The 23,079-nt window shown below is 34.7% G+C and overlaps 1 protein-coding gene across 2 annotated transcripts in view; it reads left to right on the forward strand.

Moving 5' to 3' along the window:
- The window catches only part of PDHX (pyruvate dehydrogenase complex component X), a 43,368-nt gene extending 20,887 nt beyond the window's left edge, over window positions 1-22,481 (forward strand). For both annotated transcript variants that reach the window (XM_032188259.1, XM_032188258.1), the window contains exons 4-11: window positions 664-872; window positions 2,807-2,905; window positions 7,780-7,963; window positions 8,635-8,782; window positions 11,036-11,094; window positions 13,243-13,401; window positions 18,683-18,747; window positions 20,756-22,481. In XM_032188259.1, coding sequence (XP_032044150.1) covers window positions 664-872; window positions 2,807-2,905; window positions 7,780-7,963; window positions 8,635-8,782; window positions 11,036-11,094; window positions 13,243-13,401; window positions 18,683-18,747; window positions 20,756-21,020 — 1,188 coding nt within the window. In that variant the 3' untranslated portion in view covers window positions 21,021-22,481. The remainder of the gene's footprint in view (window positions 1-663; window positions 873-2,806; window positions 2,906-7,779; window positions 7,964-8,634; window positions 8,783-11,035; window positions 11,095-13,242; window positions 13,402-18,682; window positions 18,748-20,755) is intronic.
- Window positions 22,482-23,079: the final 598 nt, after the last annotated feature.

A 23,079-nucleotide genomic window follows, 5' to 3' on the forward strand; every position in this document is an offset into this window, starting at 1 on the left:
GATTTCTGTTCAGATGTTATCTGAAATAGTGAGTTGTATATCACATGTGCTGGCGTATTCTTTGGGACACACTTGTTATTTGACACCAGTTATGTTAAAATAGACAAATTTTAGCAGTGGATGATAGCATGAAGCAAGTGTTACCTTTTTCAAAAATAAGTTGTTGTTATGGGGTTGGGGCTTCTGTTTTTTAACTTCTGAATTTACAAAGTTGTGTTTTTAAAAAGTGCCATTACTAGTTACAGTGTGGATATCTCAAAGTATCTTGCTGTACATAACTAGCAAAATTTTCAGGCTTTGTTCCCAAAGATTAGGTAGGCATCCACACTCATTTTCAGTAGCTAACAGGGCTTTTTTTTTTTTTTTTTTTTTTTCCCAGTGGTACTCTGAGTGTCCTCACTTTAACTTCTGAATGCTAGCTAACTTTAGATGTATGGAACTTTGAGGCATTAATGTAAGTTAATATTTCCCTTTCACCTTAAAATAGCAGCTGTACTTAATTTCTGTCACGAGTCTTCATTATTAATAGTAGAAATAAAATGGGATATATTTTCCTGATGAAGTGTCATTAATATGCCTGAAATTTTTACATCTACCCTTTTTAGTCATGTTAGTCTAGACAATGCAATATATAACTTAATGTTCTCATTGCTTTAAATTTAGGTGGAAGAAGGAAGCAAAAATGTACGCTTGGGCTCGCTAATTGGTCTGCTGGTAGAAGAAGGACAGGACTGGAAGCAGGTTGAAATACCAGCTGATGCTAGTGATCCATCTTCTCTGGCTCCACCAGCAGCTGCACCTACTTCAACTCCTGCAAGTCCTTCAGTTTCAGCCCCTCCTCCTAAACTGGAACATCCACCTGGAAAATTGCAGTGAGTTTCTGTGCTCATTATGAAATGGAACACTTCCTCAGTTAGATCAGTAGAGCTGAACCAAGAAGAGTATTTTTTCCCTTCTTACCTAGTATAAAGCTATTATTTAAGAGAGTGTTTCAGTATGTGTGATGTAATAAAGCTTGCCTTCTCAGAATATTTTTCTGCTTGTACTCCCAAAAAGTCAATTCAAGCAACATATGTTTATTAGAGCAACTTCTGTTAATGTGCTTTTATTCTGATACATAATTGCTTTATGAAGTATTCTAAGATTAGATGAGGAAAAAGTTGTTTTTACATATGATGGATGCTAATGCTTATTATTAGATACTTATCATGAGATGATCAGTTTATCTTTAACTTGCTTTATCTTTTTCCTTAAAAAAAGGAGGCAAACAACAACAAATGGCTCACTCCAAACATGCTAAGTTCTTCCACTTTTTGATATTATGAAAAAGGAATATTATCAGTTTCCTAACAGAATTGTGAAAAACTCAAGATCGTGAGCTTGTGTGCTCTTTGTTAGGTTGTTTTTTTTTGGTTGTTGTTGTTGATTGTTTTTTATATGTTTGGGTATGGTAAGAATTTGCAAACATCTTAGAAGATTAACCCCAAAGTGTTAAGCAGGTAACAGTAATCTATGTATCACAGGTTTGTGTTTCAGGCTGCATGTTAGACATTGCTGCAGATAATCCAAACTGAAGAGTTTTATTCAAACAGCAATTTCACATTAGAGTTTATAAATGACTGTGATGGAGATTTTTGACTAGGTTATGTCGTTATACAAGCAAACAAACAAAATATCAAGTCAACCAAGGGTGTTACTCTCCACTTCGAGTGAATTATGATAACATAAAAGCTGTGAAGTCAGTCTATTAAAGAAAAGAATGGGGAACTCTCATTTTGGCAGCATCTGCTACTGAAACTGTTCTGGTTTGATTTTTTTTTTTCATTTGTTTGGGGTTTTGCGCTTTGTTTGCGGATTTTTTTTGTTTGCTTGTTTTTAAACCTCCGTACTTTGCTAATCTTGTTTGCTATGTTCATATTTGATACCATCATTTGAGCTATTCTAATGCAAGTGAAAGACGCATGGAACCAACTGAGTGGTCGTTTGGTCAATGCCCAAATATTACCTGTAGGAGGACAATTATCCATGCACTTGAAAGGATTAAGTTTTGTATTTTTGTCAAATGTGCAACTGTTTCTCTGCAGCTGTTAATTCCAGAGATGCATTAGCATCTTTGGCATCAAATGATCATTTGTGATGTGTTCTTTTGACAAGGACGTATGGACAGTCCTTAAATTTGATGTAGTGCAAACATTCTCATTCAGGAAATAACAAATAGATATGTCTGAGTGTGGGATGAATTCATATTTAGTCTTCCAAAGCAGATACTGAATTATGCAGCTACATCTATATGACTTGCTTTCCCAAAGAGCATCTGCTTCATTAAATCAATACTATAAAATAAAATGAAAGCTAGGGAAAAAATAATGTTAGAATAAGAATTAAACTGCATTAGTAATAGCCAACTAGCCAAACAAATAGTAGAGATGAGCAACCCTTTTGTCCAGGTTCCTGAAACTCATTTTTTATGTTACTACAAGCTAGTCTTAAAGAATGTATTTGGTTCTGCACTGATAATCCTTTCCCGCTATACTGCTGTGGAAGGAAAATTTGAAGATGGGTTTTGCAGTCTTTATTTTGGTCCCTATAAGTCACTGTTGTGCTTTTAAATTCAACCTGGTATTGAAGCTTGGTGAGGGGGAAGAGTCTGTCTTTAGTATTAAGATCACAGCTTTTGCATAGAACTGTTTTCTTCCTCAGCTGTTGCTTGCACGATACAGCATAAATTGTATAATTTCTCTTACAGTAAAGAAGAGAAGTAAACCTTACTGTTTTAAATAGTTAATTTTCCTCCTCATTTCCTTAGGGTTCGCTTAAGTCCTGCGGCTCGCAACATTCTGGAGACACATGGACTAGATCCAAGCAATGTTACACCTTCTGGGCCTCGAGGAATCTTCACTAAAGAGTATGTAGATATTTCAGTAAACATACAACCTCATATTCCTTTATTTCTTCCTTTGAACCCAGAGCAATCTCCATGAAATTGAAAAGTCTATTTTCATAAAAGCCACCTTTTTCTTCTATGTTTTTCTTTGGAGGAGTTGCCTAGTGTAATTTGAAGAACCTGTCAAGCAGATGGGGAGAATAGGTTAGGAGAAGCCTTTAACTTCAAAACAAATAGATTTTTGTTTTTATATTCAATGTGGATTGTATGGTACTGCTGTCACATTAACAGTGGCTATCAGTGCCTTGACAGCAGTGTTCGCTACTGTTGTGAATCTAAACTATTATTCCCTACTAGAGATACAGAACCAAAACGAAACAATAGCGGATTTTTTTTCTTCAGCTCCTATTCTTTGATGAATTCAGATCTTTTTCTTCTTTCATTGAAGTTAAACTATGAAATCTGTCAGGATTTAATTTGCTCTCCTTTTTGTTAAACTGGGGAGAGCAATGAAATGTATGTATGGTATGAAAGAAATCCCAGAGTTCTGTTTTTTCTCCCATTTGTGTTTTTTTGTTGTTGTTATTTTTCCTATTTTTAGTACAAGGAATGTTTACAGCTCTGGTTTGTTGTGATCAGTGTTCTTGTAGTTTAATATTATTTTGAGTATTCTGTTCTACTGATTAACACTCAACCCTTGGAGGTAGGAGCTTGCGTGTAAAATGGTATTGTGGTAGATTCAGAATGCTTAGCCTTGAAATGATATATTATCCTTGCATTAGTTGTGTGTAAAGCTATCAAAGATAACTTTTTGTAGAAATTCTTGGTTTTGTTCTAAGTCAACATGTTATTTTTGACTGAAGCCATCATTCACCTATGCAGCCCTTGTTAGCTGCTGTAATTTTGTTTCCATGCAAAGCTAGGTTAGTGTAACTGAAATGTACTGGAAAAGCAGACTATGGAAGTTCATTCTGTTTTAAAGCTTTTTCATATAGTCTTTGGTTGAATTGAGTGAAAATAGGGATTTGAATGGATAGAATGTGCTATGTACAGCAACAAATTATCAGATATTTTCTTCATTATGCAATTGTAATGGTATTTTGTGGTGCGTTTGTAGTCTACGGCAGGTGGAAACCCTCTAGGACTTAGAAACACCTAATTAACATTCCCAGTTGTCATGGAGATGTAGCAAAGAGATTTCTGTAACTATGAAAATGTTCTGACTAACAATCTTATTTTTTCAAAACATCTCTTTCATACAAAAGACTTGAGTTTGAAAATACATTTTAAAATGCAGACAGATTTTTTTTAAACCATTCCTTTGAAATGGTATTAGCCTTTCAGGTGCCTCCAGGCTCTGCTATTACACTTGGAAATGAAATGTTTGCAGATTTTTTTTGTAGAAAGCTTCTACAGACATTCAGGGAAATACTACTTTTGCTAACTTGAGATTCCTGTTAAATAAGTGCCATACTTCATAGCTGAGTGACTCATAGTCTTGTTTCTAACTAGAGTAGTGATCAATTCTTCAAGGGATTGTAGCAGGTTCGATTTTCACTGTTAAACACCAAGTTTCCTTGGTTAAACCCAAGACTTTTTAACGTTGTTAAAATCCAAGTTTGAGATTACAAGAAGCAAACAAGGATAGTGAGTTATGTAAGAAAGCAAGATTCTTTTCCCTCAACTTTGTATTTTTAGATTTAATGCACTGTAAAATTTACTTTTAACAGAAATTGGTGATTTCACTTGATAGTTTTCTCTGTCACAATTTGCTCCCTTAGTGGGCTGATAGTTCATTTCCTACAAGTCTTAATTACTATATTCCTTGTTCTGACTGGTTTTGTTCTGGCGTGGTTTATTTTCTTCAAGCAGTGTCTTGTGCTTTCTTCAGAAATATGCTAGAAAATTAATGTATTAACAGAAAGTAAGTCAACTTCTGTTACACCACGTTTCTAGTCATCCGCTCAGACACTGTTTTTGGACACTATGTTAAAATTGTTGATTGTCTCAGACTGCTTCTGCCCTTTCTCATCATGTTTGCTGATGAGGTAGGGATTTGTAAATGCAAACAGTAAAAGGTGGGCATGTTAGTTACCAGCAGTAACTGGTCTTCTGAGGCCATGTTCGTTCCATCTATACCTTCCTACCTGCTGTCACTAAGTTAGGTGTGATTGAGGATTTCAGAGACATTTATTTCGCAGGCATTTATGTTTTCCCCTTGCAAATAAGATATAGGACACTGATGTAGTAATGGGTTTCCAACGAGTGAATGTATTTATAAAGTGCAGACCTGCATTGGTATCTATGCTTCATACAGCTTATCAGCTGTCACTATGGGGGAATGAGTTCCTTGTATAACACTGATGGTGCAGTAGAAGCTGTGTGTAGCATTCTCAGCTCACCTTTTCCCTCTCCCAAGAAATCTATGAAAACAGTAATCAGATGTTCAGGTGAAAGGAGGCTGAGGAAATTTAGCAACAATAACTGCCACCAGGGTATGCTACTGTCAGTATGTGAATCTCATGGTGCCAACGCTGGATCTTCAATGATTATTAGTAGTGTGTGTGAAATGGACAAATTAGAGGATGTAAAGTATATTTTGAGCACAAAACACACAGTTTACTGTGGCTGTTTTTTATCTTTTGGCCAACATGATGAAGTAGAAAGTGTTAGTCTGCACATTTCTGTAGTAGTGGTTAAACTGAAGAGTTGCCTTAATTTGCATTCTTCTAATAATAACAGCAGGGTATAGCATACTGTTGTTTAACAAATGTTCACCAAGCTCTGGTATCTTCTCTGGGCAGATTGCTCTCTTTCATGTTTCTGTACTCCTCTCATGTTTCTTCATTACTATCCTGTATTGATAGGGGGTTTATAAAGTAGCTTGGAAGGGATGGTCACATCTTTCCTTTCCAGTTTTGATGAGATGTCACTTCTTGGCGTTGTACAGAAATGTTTAATTTGATATATTGTGGTGCCTCCTCCATCTTATGTTCAGGCTCCCAGTCTTGCACCCATGACAGTCATAATATTGATCTGCCTATTTTTCTTTAATCTGTTAAGTCATGTGGAGTAGGTCGTTTAAAAAATAAAAAATGTCTATCTTGTACTTGCGCGAAATTCAAAAACTCCTCAGTAAATATTCTAGTCTAAAAATAAGCTCAATTCTAGCAATATTTTTTTCAGTTAACACACTGAAAGCTATCAAAATCATTAAAGCATTTTGACTTGGCTATGGTAGGTAGGGCCATCTGTTTCGTATGCCATTTGTATAATACATGGAAGTAATTTTAAAACATTTTCTTAACTTTAAATATATAAAAAGTTATTAAAGCTTTATCCTATGTAATATGGGAATAATATAATGAACAGATGGTCTGTCTTATGGCTGCCAAGTTAAAACCCTTAAGTGATTTTTGGTAGCTTGTAGTATGTTAAGTAGGAAAGTTGCATTACATCATGTAGTTACTTTTTTTTTTTTTTAATCTGAAATTGTAATGCTAGAGACGGTTTTTATTCAGTGAAATCTAACCATCTTTCTCCCTCCCATGTGGTAATTATGTTAAACATTAAATACTTTTAAAAGAAATGCTAGCATGTAATTCTGGAAAAAACAAGTAACAGCTTTAGTGATGAATTACTCAGCAAAGAGTAATAGATATATAGAAAACAAGGAGCTTTTCAGGTTTTAATTCTTGGCTCTGGATTGCTATTGTTAAGAAAAAATACAAGTCCATTCACATTGTTCTGTGGTTCTGAGATTTTGCCCCTTCACAAAAAATTAATAGCATATAAACTATTGACACTCACTGAAGAATAAACTCTCCCTTGAGCAGTAATTAATGAAAGTAGAAAGCCTTTTTGTTTGGTATGTCTTATATTTAGAAGCCGTGCTGTGGTTGTCAGTAGTCTGATTTTTACACTTGCTTTTGATTTCCTCTACCAATTTATGTAATAAACCTTTGTGTACATACTGTGGTGATGGCTTCATGAAGTGATAGAGGATTATGTAGGGTACGTGATACTAGGTTTTGTTATCAGATCCAGAGCATAAAGATAGGTGATCCATGACTGATACAGCTCTTTTGCCAAGTCCCTGGTAGAGACAGATTTTATTAGCGTAGCTTATTTTACTTGCAGTTGGCAGTACTGGTGTAAATATAATTTTATCTGTTTCACCTCATACATGCAACAGTATTTAGCATGTAGCTATACAAATGCAATGCACCTTTGTAGGTATAGGATTGTAGCTTAAGGATATGAGTTTTCCTTACATGTATGTCTTCAGCATGGTGCTATCTTTCAAACTGTATATGAAGTGTGAACTTGTATACTACCTATACGTTTGTGCATATTTATGTCAGGAAGGTACAGAGAAATGATTGATAAATGTAATGCTTAATTTCCTGTGACCATTATTTATAAAGTAGCATTAGAAACCTACCATAATTATCACAAAATAATTTGTTTAGTTGAAGTGGTCCCAAGTATAACAAATGAAATAGCTTGTATTTGAGATTTTCAGAACTTTATAGCCTAAGTAAATGTACTCTGATACCTTATTTACAAGAATTGTTAGTGCAATTTACAAATTGTCTTACACACTGACAATTAGTGATGACAAACATGCTTTTCTGACACAAATGTTTTGTGTTACTGCATATTCAAAAAAAACTTTATTAATAGAAATTAATGAGATAATTTACTGTAACTCAGGATATCAATAAAGAAACAGTAATTGTATCAGTTTAAAAATCATCTTCTTAAAGTTTGGTTTATCAACAGAAATTTAAATGCACAAAATTTCCCAACAAATTAGTGATGGAGTAGTAATACTTTGGGAATTTTTGAAACTGTTTCTTCTTTGTCAGTATTTCACTGTGTTTAATCACCAGGGATGCTCTCAAACTTCTGCAAGAGAAGCAGAAGGGCAAACCCAGTGAATTGAAACCTGTGGTTTCTCCAGCTCCTCCCCAGCCTAGTGCAGTGCCTTCTGCTTCGCAAGCAACAGCTGTGACTTCTGCTTATCCAAGGCCAGCAGTTCCACCACTTTCCACACCAGGACAACCAGCTGCACCGGTAATGTTTCTTTAAAGTCCTTAACTTTATTAGAGGTAAATATTGCCACTGCTGCTTAGTGCTGAAAGCCACTGCTTTCTTAAAAGATGATTTGCTTCTATGAAGAAGTTGGGGAAACTTTTTGTACTGAAACATTACTGAATGTATCTTGGGGAGAGAGAGAGGAAGAATAAGGAAAAAGATATACAGTGAAACCTGTCTGAAGCAACTACTCTGAGAACTGGAAAAGTAGTAATTCACTGAGGAAATATGTATTATAATCTATAGGGAACCAAGCATAGTCTGAGCAATATGTCAGGTCTGGTAGATGGAGAAGAGTGCTTACATACCCTGGCTGAGAACTGAAGCCTGAATATTTGGACATATCTTTTTTGAAGACGTCTGCTGGAATTAATTTTAGGATTAATTCTATACTGTAAAGTGAAACTGTCTTTGTTCTGTAAAACCTGTTAATTTAATCCAAATTCAGTGGAATAGACTAGAACACTCACTGATCTTAATCATGTTACTTTCTGTAGTTGGAATGTGCTGCTTTCTGATCCTCATAGGTGAAATTTAAAGTGAACGGGAGCCACCAATGATAACGCATCAGTATTGGGAATTTTGTTTCAGCAAAGGGAATGTATGTTTGCTCTCTTGATATTTAATGTGTAGTATTTGATTTCTTTCAGGGCACGTTCACAGAAATCCCAGCTAGCAACATTCGAAGAGTTATTGCTAAGAGATTAACAGAGTCTAAAACTACTATACCTCATGCATATGCTGCTGCTGACTGTGACATTGATGCTATTTTGAAATTAAGAACTGAATTGGCCAAAGGTTAGTGGTTAAACTGACTTACTATTGCATGTGGTACTAATGTGTACTTTGCCTTGTTCATATCACCTTGTGTCCAGGAGGTGGTGGGCAGAGCATGATGGTATTTTTGGGGTTTTTATATGTCGGACTCAAGCTATAGTCCTGTGTGATTAGTGGAACTGGGTAGCTTGTCAAGATACAGGAAGACAGAGCTGTTACTTTGCCAGCTAACACAATGGTTTGTAGACAACTGCAGAAGACTATGCATTGTCCAGTTGGTTTTTGTTTTATTCCACCCATATACAGGACTATTTAGATTTTTTTTTATGGCTTAAAAACTCTTCTTGTGAAAGATAACAGGGGAAGCTTTAAATTAAAATACCCTCGTGTACTATCCTTCGGGTACAAAGTTAAAGTTTTTAGTTTTGCTGGCTTCTTCACTGGATTTATTGGAAAAGGGAAAGCTAATACAGTCTCTCAAATTCTTGTTGAGAATGGCTTTATCCATGATAAGAAGAGAAAGTTCTTAACCCCTGCCAGCCAATGCATGGTAAATTCCCCTTGAAGACAGATAGTAATGGTGTTAATGGGAGTAAGGCAGTTATCTCTTTCAACAAAAAACTTAGATACATGCTTAAGTCTATGTTAAGATGGTAGGTAAACAGAAATCTTTCATGCAGAGAACTGGATAATTTTGAAATACACATTGACAATTGAATCAAGCGCTATAAATCTTATTATATGTAACGTGGAAATTCCAATTTTCATGTGTCACTGTTTAATTTATACAAAAATATATTTGTATAAGACTAAGAAATGAAGTTTTTACTTTTTGTCACAACTTGTATTCACTGAAATGGTATGTTTAGAAAATATTGTGGAAGTTATAGGTAATAATCAAAGAATGCTTTGATATTAATAAAATAGTTCTTGTTTTTCTTAAAAATCAGTTAAGTGTGCTGTGCAATAGGATTTCTTAATATTTTCAAAATTAACAATGCAGACTAGAATCTTTCTACCCAATTTTCACATCAGTGAAGTACAATTGACATGTATTTAAAAAGGCAAGTTTTTTTCTCATGCTGAAGTTCCGTCAATCCAGTTTGGTACTTGTAGATTCCCTGGTGTTATATTACAGTTCTGGGTTTCTTCTAATGGCTAACATTGCAAGTCAATTATGTGGCAAAATGGTCACTTGGTTAATTCCTCTAAATTAATGATCACTTGAGAAATTTACATAATTATCTGTAAATGATTTTCCCATCAGAGAAGCAATCCTAAAGACATGTATATTTATTACATGCCATAAGTCAGTCTCAAAAATTAAGTAGTTTTGCTTCTTGATCTGTGACAGCAGTCATGATGGCAGCAGAGTAATTTACCTTTTTCATTATAAGCATGATGAATTTAATATTGTGTAAATACCATATCTTCAGGATAATTCTATAGCAACTATGGAATATTTTGCATTGTGTCTGTAGGCTTTGCTTCTGTTGGCAGCCATGATCATTATTAGTACCTTGGTCTCCTAAAGCTTTGAAAGATGCATTGTTTCCATTCCTTCTTCCAAGTTTTGGGGGAAAGGAAACAAATGTACTAAGTGATATGCAGTATTTCTTATGCTTAAGAGGAATGGATATATATATATATTTTTTTTTTTTACTTAAGGTTACCTTATATGTTTCTAGCTAATATTGACTTCTTTGTGTGTAGTTTTGCTTATTAACTTGCTTACTTGCATATTATTTTGCAGCTTGCTTTAAAAGATAGCATTAACTCAATTTAAGGATTCGCAGGTGCCTTCACCTTGCTAATTCTTACATTGCAGGGCTACAAGGGTCACTGGAAAATGACATACTTGTGATTCATAGCTGAACAAAAGCTGATCTTTGCAATTATTCCAGTTTATGCATTACAGTACACAAAGAATGGCAGTCTTCAGTATTATCTTTGTGTATTTAGATCCTACAATAGTCTTCTACATGGAAAGTAAATATATGAAACATAAAACACATATGGAATACTTCTCATTAGAGCTACTCTGACTTTATATCAAAAGCTAGAAAGGATGTCTATGCTGAGGAGACTTCTCTTTCTTGATATTCCTTTTGTTCTAAGGGGAGAAAGTGTTCTCACTTTTATGATAGTAATTTAAAGACGAGTTACTTTCTGACAATGTTTCTAAGAAGCAAATCTGCTGAATTGCTGGAATCTTTTCATTACACAGGTCTGATAAACACATCTTAAGGGCAATGATTTTTTTTCTTTTTGCAGATGACATTAAAGTGTCTGTAAATGATTTTATTATCAAGGCAACAGCAGTTACTCTGAAGGTAAGTGAATAATTGACTTCAATAATTTAATAATTGAATTTTATGATTGATCATCAGTTACTAAATGAATATAAGAATTCTTAAATTATTGAAAATAAACACATTTTTCTCTATTGCTATTCACATTACATTGTTGTACTGTGTTAAAATAGTACTTGATGTGAATATATACTCTTAATCACTGATGACAAAGGAAACAGTGGGTCTTACAATTGAACAAAAGCTTTTTCTTTCCATGTAAACTTGTTTTGGAGTTATTATTTTATGTCTTCTGATTTAAGAATTTTTTTTTCTGTAGAAATATTATGACCTTTGCATTCATTTGGGTATAAGATTTCAAATGCTTGGTTTTCCACATTGCAGTTTCTTTTGATTATTTTCTCCCCTTTCCCCTCCCTTTTTTCTAAAAAGTTTACTTTTTAAATTTATCTAAAGTAATAAATCTAAAATAGTAAACTAGCTTTGTGTAACTGTGATTCAAAGAAATTCACATTTAAGCTCAACGTGAAAACAGACTTAATTTTCCCTTATGTGAAGAGCATAGCAGCCTACATACGTTATTAAAGATATACATATGGAAAGACCTCTACTCTGGTTTGGGTAAAATGTTAAAACCACGTTATTTATAAATGTGTGGGTTAGATAATCTAAACTTCTCTGTAATACAGGTAAAGGTTTGTTTGCTTGTCGTTGAAACAATGAAATAACTTTCTGGAAAAAAAAGTCTTGATTTTTAAAATTCTTAGAGTATTTCGATCACAACCCTTATCAACCATTTTTAAGGTTAATTATCCAATTTGGGGCTTTAAGACACTTGATTTCAGGACATATTCTTTTTTTCCCACATTCCAACAATGAATATTTTCCAACATTCCAACAATGGCTTAGACAAGTTGTGACAGAAGCATAATTTTCATCTTCTCCTAATGACGTGTGAAGCTTAGACTGAAATGTATTGCTTAAAATTGGTTAATGTTATGTGGCCAATATCGTTCATTCAGTTACTTAGTATTGTACTCAATGGTTCAGGAGTTATACCCATAATGCTGAAGTGACAAGTTACCCCTTCTCTTATGTTAGAGAAGAAGAACTGGAACAAAAAATGAGAGTTCCTATACACAGACTGGATTATTTTTAATTGTTTTTTATACTTGATTTTTTTTCTTCCTTTTTTTCCATTAAATAAATTATGTGATAGTGTTAGTTAGTGTCTTGATGAATGAAGCTTAGCTGTGTGTACCTCCCATAACTTTTTTTCTGGAATATCTTCTGCACTGTGGTGTCAGTTTTCAATTTCCTAATTCTGAGTTTCATTAAGGTTACTCAATACTAATCTTGTACTTACTGGAAATAGCACCTTCACAGTATCTCTGATCAGTGACCTGAGACTACACCTATATGTTGGTTTGTTATTTTTCTTTTCCCCTGAGCTGCTTCAGCTTTATATGATAAACTCACAAAAAATCATTAAAAGTATCAGTAAATATTATTTGAATTTTAATTGGAGGTCTTTGCAGAAAGATTTCTGATGCATTTTAGGCGAACTTCATCCCAGTAACAATGAGTGTACCCACAGCATATTCCTCTTTTAGCTTTATTTGTTGAGGGTAAGGCTTGAGACAAAACTGGAAAACAACACATGGGTATGGTAAGATCTGTTTTCTATGCTTTTAAAGTCAATATCCTGTGAATTATTTGGGGGGAGAAATTACAATGCTTTGTGGTACTTGTGTTCTGGGTGTCTGTAAGGTGGTGCCAGTGACTCCTGAAGGAATTTAGAGGCTTTTGATAATTTGTTAGTTCTCTAGTAGCACAAAAAGAAATCTTCTGGGTCCCCTGCCATTGTTTATTTTGGTTCCTGGAGTATGTATTCATGCTTTTTGTCAAAGTAAGTTTAAATCAAGCTAATCATGTAAATCTATTCTTAGAGCTTTACAGTGATTTCATTATTTTTTTTGTCCTGCTTGTAGCAGTCCTGATGACAGGTGTGACCTGATCTTTCGCCTTCATTTACAAGCAGCAGTCTGTGATGCACTAATTAATTTGGTGAATGCCTGTATCATGCTATGTGTCTTAAAGGATTTTCCTTTTTCTTGATAATTGATTGCACCATTGTTCTTCTACCAGCTGTCTTTTTTTTTTTCCTAGCAAATGCCAGATGTGAATGTAACTTGGGATGGAGAAGGCTGCAGGCAGCTGCAGTCCATTGACATTTCTATTGCTGTGGCAACAGACCGAGGTCTCATTACACCGATCATAAAAGATGTTGCTGCCAAGGGAATACAGGAAATTGCTGCCTCTGCAAAGGTAGGACTTCAATGTACAGTAGGCTGAGCAATAAAATAGCTATGTAGTTTCTTGTAGTGAAAAATGTAGCATGACACATCAATAAAAAGAAAAGCATTTTCAAAATGGATCTAAAACTGTTTCAGTATTCCTTAGAGTTAATTATTAATTACTATTAATTTTACAACTTATCATTTTTAATGAACAATGACTTACCATGCAACTAAACAACATGATGGCTAGCTAGCCTGTTTGAAAAATAAAACTGTACAGACTTCTGCATTTTGATGCCATCAATGTATTTCTCTAATTCTTATGAGGTAATATTAATTTCTGTAGTATTTTCAATTTTTAGGTTTGAGATTGTGTTTTGTTTTCCTACCTTTCCCAGAAATTTGTTTGTAGCTGCTCATGTTACATTCTGTGCAGTTACATTATGGCACTTATTACTTTCTGCAACTTTTCATACTGAGAATGTCACCCCAAAGGAAACATTAAACTCCTCTTATAAACAAGCAGTATGTTGTGCATAGGCCAGGTGCCAATTGGTGACTTGAATCCATGGCAATTTTTCCAGCCATAGTGGAAGTGTTTTGTGGCAGGCAAAACCACAATGAATGATGAAATGCTCTAACCTGAGCTTTTCTTTGTCATTTAATATGTGCTAATGTAAGGCCTGCAGTATCTGGAGAATATAGTGAAGGTAGCTGCTAGGGCATGAAGGTGTCCTAAAACAAGACAGAAGCTATTCTTTATAAATTTTTGTCTTTTACTGAAAACTACAGAAATCATGATAGTCTGCGTAAGCAGAAGGGAACAACTAACAGAGTTGTAACAAAAAAAAAAAAAAAAGACTTGTCATCACACAAAATGTTCTGAATAAGATGTCTTTTAGATTTTCTGGTTAGTATGACTTTTTTCATGTTCCACATGTTGTGAAAGTAAATCATTTCACTAATATTCTAGCCAGCCAATGAGGAAGGTCAGCTGAGATTGTTCAATTACTTTGTGATTAGTGATAGAATGGCAAGAAGGAAAACATTATTGGAAGTGAAATATAGGATATGCTTCAGTTTTCATCCCCAATATGTTAATATTGTGACACAGTATTGCAAACCTTTCTTAGCAAAAATTGTGTTCCACAGCTCCCTCAATGAAAGCGTACTCATGCATTATGTTGAATAGGCTATGATAAAGTAAGCATTTCAATTTCCCTTTCATTTCAAATGGAATGTGTGTAACATAGGTCACAACTACTCTGTACAAAAGCCATTGAGTCAGATTGCAGGTATCCACGCCAACAAAATTTTGCTCCTCAACTTCACTGAATTATTGAAACAAATATGTACCCCTCACACACGCACATGCTCTGAAGGTACAAACTATGAAACTGTATCTGTTTCTTCACCAGTTTTCCTGTATTTTGGCATCTGTTTTCTTTGTGAAAGTTACCTATGTGTCTCCTGTTGCATGTTAAATCTAACTTTTTTCCAGGTCACGCGCATCCTAGTACCATATTTTCATCACTTGAGTAATGCAATTGCACATATGTATCATGCTCATACAGACTCTATTTTGTGAACACAATTCCTGTGGCTATTAACTCCTAGTTCAATAATTATTTAGAGATGAAGAAAAGCCTAAAATAAAGTTAAATGTATCCATTTAACTTTTAAATTCATAGAAAATGTGTCATAGTTTTGAAAACTTGGTGTAAGCTTGAATTACTTAGTGGTTGATTCATAAGAAGGAGATTTCCTTAAGCTTCTTGCTGTTTAGTTTTAAGCTGAAGGCATTGCAATTGTTGGACTACTGTGGCCTTTTATGATCCTTGCCTGGAAGCTGTTTAGAAATGTATATAGGGAAGACAGTTGTTTACCTTGACCAGCAGTGTCATGGATGTTACTATCCATGTACTGGTTGGGTTTGTCTCACAAAATGGTTCAAAAAGATGTGCCAAGATTTTATTTCTTGTGGAAAATACCCATCAATAGAATTAAGCAGTCTGTTTATTTCACTTGGTTAAAACTGATAAAAGCGATTGTCATAAGTGGAAACTATGATGGAATTGACTTTTTTGTTTGCATGTGGGTGGAGGATAAACTAGCTTGGATAAACTTCGGCACAGATAATGAATTGGTTAGTAGTTATAGTTGTGACATGAATTAATCCGTTTTTGTGCTGTAATATAACTTCTCATACATAGTATGAAGTAGCATTATTCCACTAGGAGCTGTTATATCGCTGATCTCTGTCGGATCCAGTGGCAAGTATAATAGTTGTTTTATAATTTCCAGACATTGTACAGATGTACATTGGTAAAAACAAATTCCTTAGAAGGAATTTCAATGATTATTACACTAATGCTTATGAAGCTCTCAGTAAGGAAATGCTGTAGAAATGCAGATTTTAAATAAACAGAATAGTTGCATCCACAGTTAAGTTCACAGTCAGAGTTTCTTCCATGTTTGCTGTTGAGGATCAAGCCTCACTGGAGAAAACTGAACTGCCTTTCATAACTAGCAAAGGTTACTTAAAAAAAAAAAAAAAAAAAGTTGTACATACCTTGCTTATAAGCTCATTTAAAAAAAAATCACTGTTCAATACATAAAAGCAATTATAACTTATTTTTTTGTATCTGTAGTTTTAAAAACATTGAAGTAATTGGTAACAAGATGTCTTCATGGTTATTTCATTTTTGTTAATATATTACTTTTAAGTTGACACCTAAACAACGTTTTTGTGTATATAAAAAGCTTTTCTTGCTAGTCATAGTAGAACAGCAATACCTTTTTTAGTCTTTATTTTAAAGAGGATGTCCCATTGGAATTGCTGAGATTTTAAGGTAGATTGTATTTAAATTCTGTTTTATGAACTACTTTATCACTTAAGTTTCCATTGCCTAGCACTAGTGCTTCAGACTAACTTTTAAGGGGAAACCAAACTATTTAGTAATTCCGTAGGGATCGCCTGCTGAAAAGAAGTGAATATATACAAATATATGTATCTATCATGCTTTTATGAAGTCACTGATTCAATTTAGTTGACCAAAGGCAACTTGGAATGGGTGAGCTGGTTTATTTTTGGTTTATATTTTGAGAATATTCAGGTAACCACCACAACAAAAAAACACACGATATTTGTAGACACCTGGAATTATTACAGTTTTGTAGCACTGGGATAGAAAACTCTTGTTTGATCAGGCTAGTAGTTCTAGTGATAAAAGAATTAACTAGATAATGCTGTTTCCCAAGGTTTTTGTACGAATGCTTTAGTTCAGTGTAGTTTTTACCTGGGTAGATGGACAATGTTTTCTTCAGAGCTTGTTTTGGAGACTAGGAAAGCATTTGTGTATATCCTTGGAAAACATCTAGGATTTTTGAGAAAACATGGAAAATCCATAAACAGCAGAAGGGGAAGGTTTTTTTTTTTCTGGAAAAAAATCATGTTGACGGAAGAGAGGGGTCTTGGAAATGGCATGGAAAATTCCTAGAAAGCCCACTGAGGGAAGGGAGGAGGACTCCTAAAAATCCTGAGGAAAATGCCTGGAAAGCAGCTGGAAAACTGGAAAGCAGAGAGGGATTTCTTTGAAATTCATGGTGGGGAAGAATTCCTTGGAAAAAGGGCAGTGAGGGTTCATAGAAATGACCTCTTGGGATGGTGATATTCATAGAAAGCATATGTGATTCTTGGAAAGCACATCTGTGGGAGAGAGGGTTCCTAAAGAGCACTTTAAAAGTCTCTAGAAAACACAGATACTCCTGGAGAGCACGTGATAGGATATCCATGGAAAGCATGTAGAAAATCTGTGGAATGGAGAGGGAGCGATTCCCAGAAATCAGGCTTTTTTATTAAAAAAAATAAAAAGAGGGTATGTGGGACAGAAAGGTAAATTCCTGGAAAGAAGGGTGATTCCTAGAAAGAATGTAGAAAAAATCATAGAAAGCAGCAGTAGAACTCCTAAAAAGGAAGTAGAAAATTCCTAGAAAACAGAGGGGATTCCTGGAATCTTTTTCTCCAACAAAGTTTCATAGATGTGATATATTACTTTTTTTTTGTGAGGTGATAATCAGGCTCTTTTTTTTCCATTCACTTCCACTTGTATTTCCCTAACATAATTAAATGCTTGGAAACTCTAATTGTTATTTTGCACAGAAGGAGGAAAATGCAGAGACTGTTGCTTTTATCAGTCTTCCCCAGTAACTGAGATCTGAGCCTACTTCTCTGACTGTGCTTTTGGAAGAGTTTCTTTTAGTCTTATGCTGTTATAATGCTGGAACGGTCACATCTTGACATTCTCCATGCACTTTTCCACCTGCAGAATAAATATATTACATACCAAAAGCACTAAATGTATTGCATGTGAATAGGATAGATTTGCCTGTTCTGTATATTCCCATGTCAGTCTATGCTGTCATTTGAAGAGCTCCAACTTTGGAAAAGATTGCTACTAATGGCGAAGTCACCCTGCACATTTCCAGTCACCACTTTTCCATTGGATTCTGTACAAAGGTGTAGGAACAGCTTGCTGGCTTGAGTAACTGTCTCGTGACCCACGTATGGGTGCCATTTCTTTTGGGCTCCACCCAGTCCTTTCCTCCTGATGTGATGCGTACTGCAAGAATTACTCATCTGGTAGACTGGTAGACCTTAGACTGCTTCTGTCTAAGGAGTCCACTAAGCTAGAAACATGCTAGGGGATGCATAATGTACTTTATGATATTATCACCTTAGAATATGGTATGAATTTCTTGGGCTGTGTTTTAAAGAAAACTCTTCTGGAGAGTTTCTTCTGTTGTGTTTAGAAGCAGAAAAGTCTCATGGATGAAATGGAGGTTGCAGGAAGGGCAGTCTTACTTACGTTGAACGTGGCTGAATTATATTCTCTCTCCATCTAATAGAAAGTTCTGTAGTGATACCTGACAATTTTTTAAACCAAATATGTTGAGGGGAATACAGTGAATTTGTCTCATCAGTATATTGCTAGATATTCCTGTTATATAAAAACACTGTGGTTCCATTGTGAAAACTGAAGCAAAGTTCATAAGGTGAGAGAATAGCTTTTATTGAATAGCCAATATAGTTGGGAAAATGAAGCTTTGTGTCCTAGTCTTTTTTGTAAAATCACTGCACCTACAACAACAATGTTGCTGAAATGCTCACCACAATCCAAAAGCAGATGACTTTTTTTGTGGCTGTATGGTACTTACAACGTCTCACTGAAATAAAAAGAATGAAACTCTTATGACACTTTAATTTCTTTTCCTTGTTCCTCATCTTTTTCTTATTTCATTTTCCTTAGGCTCTAGCAAAGAAAGCAAGAGATGGAAAGCTGCTACCTGAAGAGTACCAGGGAGGATCTTTTAGGTAACATTCTCTAGCAGTGTTTAATATAAGCAATGTGGTTTCAGAACTGCTATATTCTCAGCCATTTTACTATGTATTAATGCGTTACCTTTTAAAATCTTGATTCATTTAGGATGAAACTCCATGGGATGATTATGAGGGCTAAGCCTAGGCTGAATGTCATGTATTGGGGGAAAGTATTATCTTGGTACTGGTTTTCAACAAGTCTATTTCATCAGAGCCTGCTATGATTCAGGCTTTGCATTTTTTTGATGAATTCAGGTTTTTCACACCAAGACTGTTCTGACTTTTGTATTTGCACATAGTTTTCTGAATTTGCAGAAGAAAGGTTTTTTGCTTGTTTTTCTTTAATTTCATCCTTTAATTAGGAGAATGCATAGATAATAGTTTTTGAAATAAATATTTAAAAAAGAGTTCTTTGTCAGAGGTAGCACAGCATACAGTAATGCACTGTTTGTCTGAATTCATCTAGAAGAATGTCTCTAGAGGGGTAACAAGTGCTATAGCAAAGTTGTGGTATTAACTCTTGCCATTTGCTTTTAACTGAAACATCAAAACCGGAGCACATAGATTTTTAAATACTAGCATATATTTAATATTTTTTCTATTGAGTGAAGTATTTCTTGCTAAACAGCATCATCAAGGAACATTTTTTGTTAAACAAATTTTAGCTTACCTCTCTTTTTGTCAGTTTTTAAAAGTTAAGTCTGAACGATCATCATTAATATTCTTATCTTCTATAATGGAATAATTGTGATGAGAATACTGCTAAAAATGACACTTCTGCAGAAATACTGCTGTAATATATAGTAGAGTGTGCCAGGGCTGCTCCTGTCTTGAATAAGTGGCTGTGTCATGCTGGAGGAGTGGTCATAAAATTTGTAGACCTTTCAGTATAAAAAGATTATGTAAATACAACAGTGGAGGCATGGATGTCTTCTTAAACACAAATGGCCCATGAGAGAGTAACAGATTATCTTTTTCTACTTCTTGCAGTAACTTTAACAGAAGGAGAAGATGGTAGGCCAACTTTCTCTGGTGAACAGTCTATCACAAGAGTCCAGCCCTCCTTTGTGTACCACTTCCCAGCTGGTGATACAGACAAAGTTTTCAAGAGAGAAAGGCATGATAAGGCTTTTCTGTGCCTGAATGACAATCTAAATGCCCAAAACATACTGTTTGGCTATTGTAACTTGAAGTTGTGAGGTTTGATCTGAAAGGCATTTGGCTTAGAATAGGGATAGGCAAAGTTTTATTTGAAGATATCACTTTCCTGTCAGCCCTATTTATGAAAGTAAGCTTGTCTGCTTTCTGCATTTTTAGCATTTATCTTTCTATTCTTGCTTTTTTTTCTGTACTCTGAAGACATTGTTTTTGAAACAGGCCATTATGGGCCCACGAATATCATTTTAAAATGTTATCGTATGGGGACTGTGTAGTTCTCATGTTATGTTAGATGTATTTCCTTATCTTGGTCATCTTTTGCCCAGCAATTTACAGAAGATAGTAGGCACACTTACAATTAAAACAGTATGGTTTTTATTTTAAGGGAAGGTAACTTTTTATTTTTTTAATCTGTGGTTAGAGCTCCAGTGACAGAAATTACACGAGTCGTTTTATTTTGGTAGCTTTCTGGTATCTTGCAATACATCCAGTGCTTCCTTGGAGATGATGCGTTTATCTGCCCAAAGGAACTTTGGATGTTACTGTGTATTCCCAGGCAGCAAAAGTGTTGCAACTGCTTTTGTGATCACTGTGCTATAATGTAATGATGAATTCCTGTAAGGAAATAGGACTCTAGAAAAAGGTGCATTAGTTATAATTAAAAAATCCCAGGTCTCGGAGTCTGAATATGCCCAACTGGAATCCAGTTCAGATCTTTTCAGTGAGTTAAGAGGTTTGGCCTTCAAAAAGAAATTAGCTCACAGTAGTCATTGGATATGGATTTCCTTCTTCTAGGAGATGTCATTTCTGACATTACTGATAACTATTTTTCTTTTTCATTTAGTATCTCCAATCTGGGCATGTTTGGCATCAACGATTTCACTGCAGTCATAAACCCTCCACAGGCCTGCATCCTAGCTGTGGGTCGAGCAAGACCAGAACTTAAGGTTGTGGAAGATGAAGAAGGGAATGAAAAGCTTAAGCAGCATCAACTCATGACAGTGACTCTTTCAAGTGATGGTCGTGTGGTAGATGATGAACTGGCTTCAAAGTTTCTGGAGACTTTGAAAGCAAACCTTGAGAATCCAATACGACTTGCCTTGTGTTAAACTCGGTGAAGATTGCTTCCTGTTTTGACAACACAGAGAGCTCTGTTACAGAAAAACACCCCCAAGTACATTACAGGGGAGTAAATAGTGTGAGATAGACAGTTAAAATATTTAATTTATTGAATTAATATGAAAAACTGTTAATTTTCATGCTTTTAGTCATTTCCAATGATCAGGTTTTATATTGTAAAGCTAAAAGACTTCAAAGTTAACATACCACATTTCTTTAAACATTTAGTACTAATAGGGCATAATGTTTGCATAGAAAAGTCAATCTCTGTAAAAGAAAGCTTAAGAAAATTTAACAAAATTTAAAAGGGAGTGAGGTGCTTCATTTAAGGGCTAAATATCTAGCTTTTATAGCAAGGTAAGCAAGAGTTAGAATTGAGCAATTTGCTGGTATGACTCCTGATCAATACTGAGATTGTGGAGTAGCTAATTTGTATTGCTGCAGTAGTTTTTCAGTTTGAAAAATACTTGTCTGGCATGTTGCACCATTCAAATAAGATTGAAGTAAGGTTCATAAGCTTTTGACAGAAATTTCAGTGGATTTCTTCATAAGAGCAAAAAAGTTATAAACCAAAAAAAGTTTGGGTTTGGTTTCATTCTTTACTGCAAGCTGCACTGAGGGAAAAATGTGAGAGACTAAATTAGATCAGAAAAAAATTATTTTCAAAATATGAAATAATTCTGATAGAATCCACAGCTGCATTCATATAATTAGATCTCATTAAAGCACAATTAAAGTGTAGCTGTATCTATTTTTTTTTCAGTATTTTAAGACTACTACTTCTCATGCATTGGGATAAGTGCAGAGATGGCAATGAACTTATCAGAATAAATATATTCTCTGGAAATGATGAAATCTCAGCTTCATTGATTTCAGTTTTTGGTGTTACCAATATCTGGGGAAAACAGAGCAACAATTAATTAGTAACAGGTTTTCTTTGGCTTAATTTGAAAAAAAATAATAATAATTATTGCCTTTAAAGTTGCCCCAGCTCAAATTTCTTCTTCAGTACCACAAAATATGAAAAATACTGTTTTCAGGTGTTCTGTGATACGCTGTGGCTAGCTTAAAAAACAAGTTATTTGTGCCAGCAATATTATGATGAAAAACCGGCGTTGATCTTGTAATCTCACGGAGGTTGCAGTATGAAAGGTCAAATTTTGCACACTGAAAATTTGCTCATTAATGTTGTTATTTGAATGGATAGATTAAAGATGTAAATACAAAGTGTTTCGTCATTTGTTGTATATTGAATTGTAACTTGGAGTCATAAATACAGTGGCCTGAAATTTAAATGAACAGAAATTGATTGTTCTTTTTTCCTGTATATGAATATGGAACCATGAGTTTGAATGAATGCATGTGAGTACGGAACCATCTAAAGTATGAATTTGTAATGAAACAATTGTGTTTACAGGACCTGGTGAAAATATAAATTCAGTTAAATTCTGGGAGTTTGTCTAATTCTGTTTTTTATAAATACTATTTTTTTAAGATTGAGAGGACTTGTTGAGCTGCTGCCATAATTAAAAAAGCTAATTGCAAGAGAAAATCTTTTAGTTAATACTGAGCTGACAGTTTTCATTACATGAATTTTTTTCTTTAGCTTGTTCTAATACAATAAATTTCATGAACTATTAATAGTAAAGAGAGAACAAACTTCTGATTACTAAGTTCAGTTTACTGCATAATAATGGTAATCTACTGGTATTTCCAGGAGTTTTTTCACTCAGAAATTATATTCACAATTGCATGCTTAAGATTTATTTGCAGTTTTAAGTGGTTGACCATGAATTGTTCCGAAGTTGTCTGTTAATCCCGCAGTACTTTCAAGGGGGTAGGAGGGAACCATAATATATTGTACTTAATGGGTTTTCATTTGTTTGTGTAGCTTCATCTGCACAAGAGAGCTTGCAGGCTAATTTAAAATCTGATATAGTGATCTTAATTTTTGTACTAGGTATTCTGTAGTGTTGGTGTGTGCTTCCCAGCTTTTGTGTATTCTGTTCTCTGGCTGATTAGCAAAGGGCTGCAGGACTGATTTGTATG

Source organism: Aythya fuligula, chromosome 5, assembly GCF_009819795.1.
Source record: "Aythya fuligula isolate bAytFul2 chromosome 5, bAytFul2.pri, whole genome shotgun sequence".
Classification (NCBI taxonomy): domain Eukaryota; kingdom Metazoa; phylum Chordata; class Aves; order Anseriformes; family Anatidae; genus Aythya; species Aythya fuligula.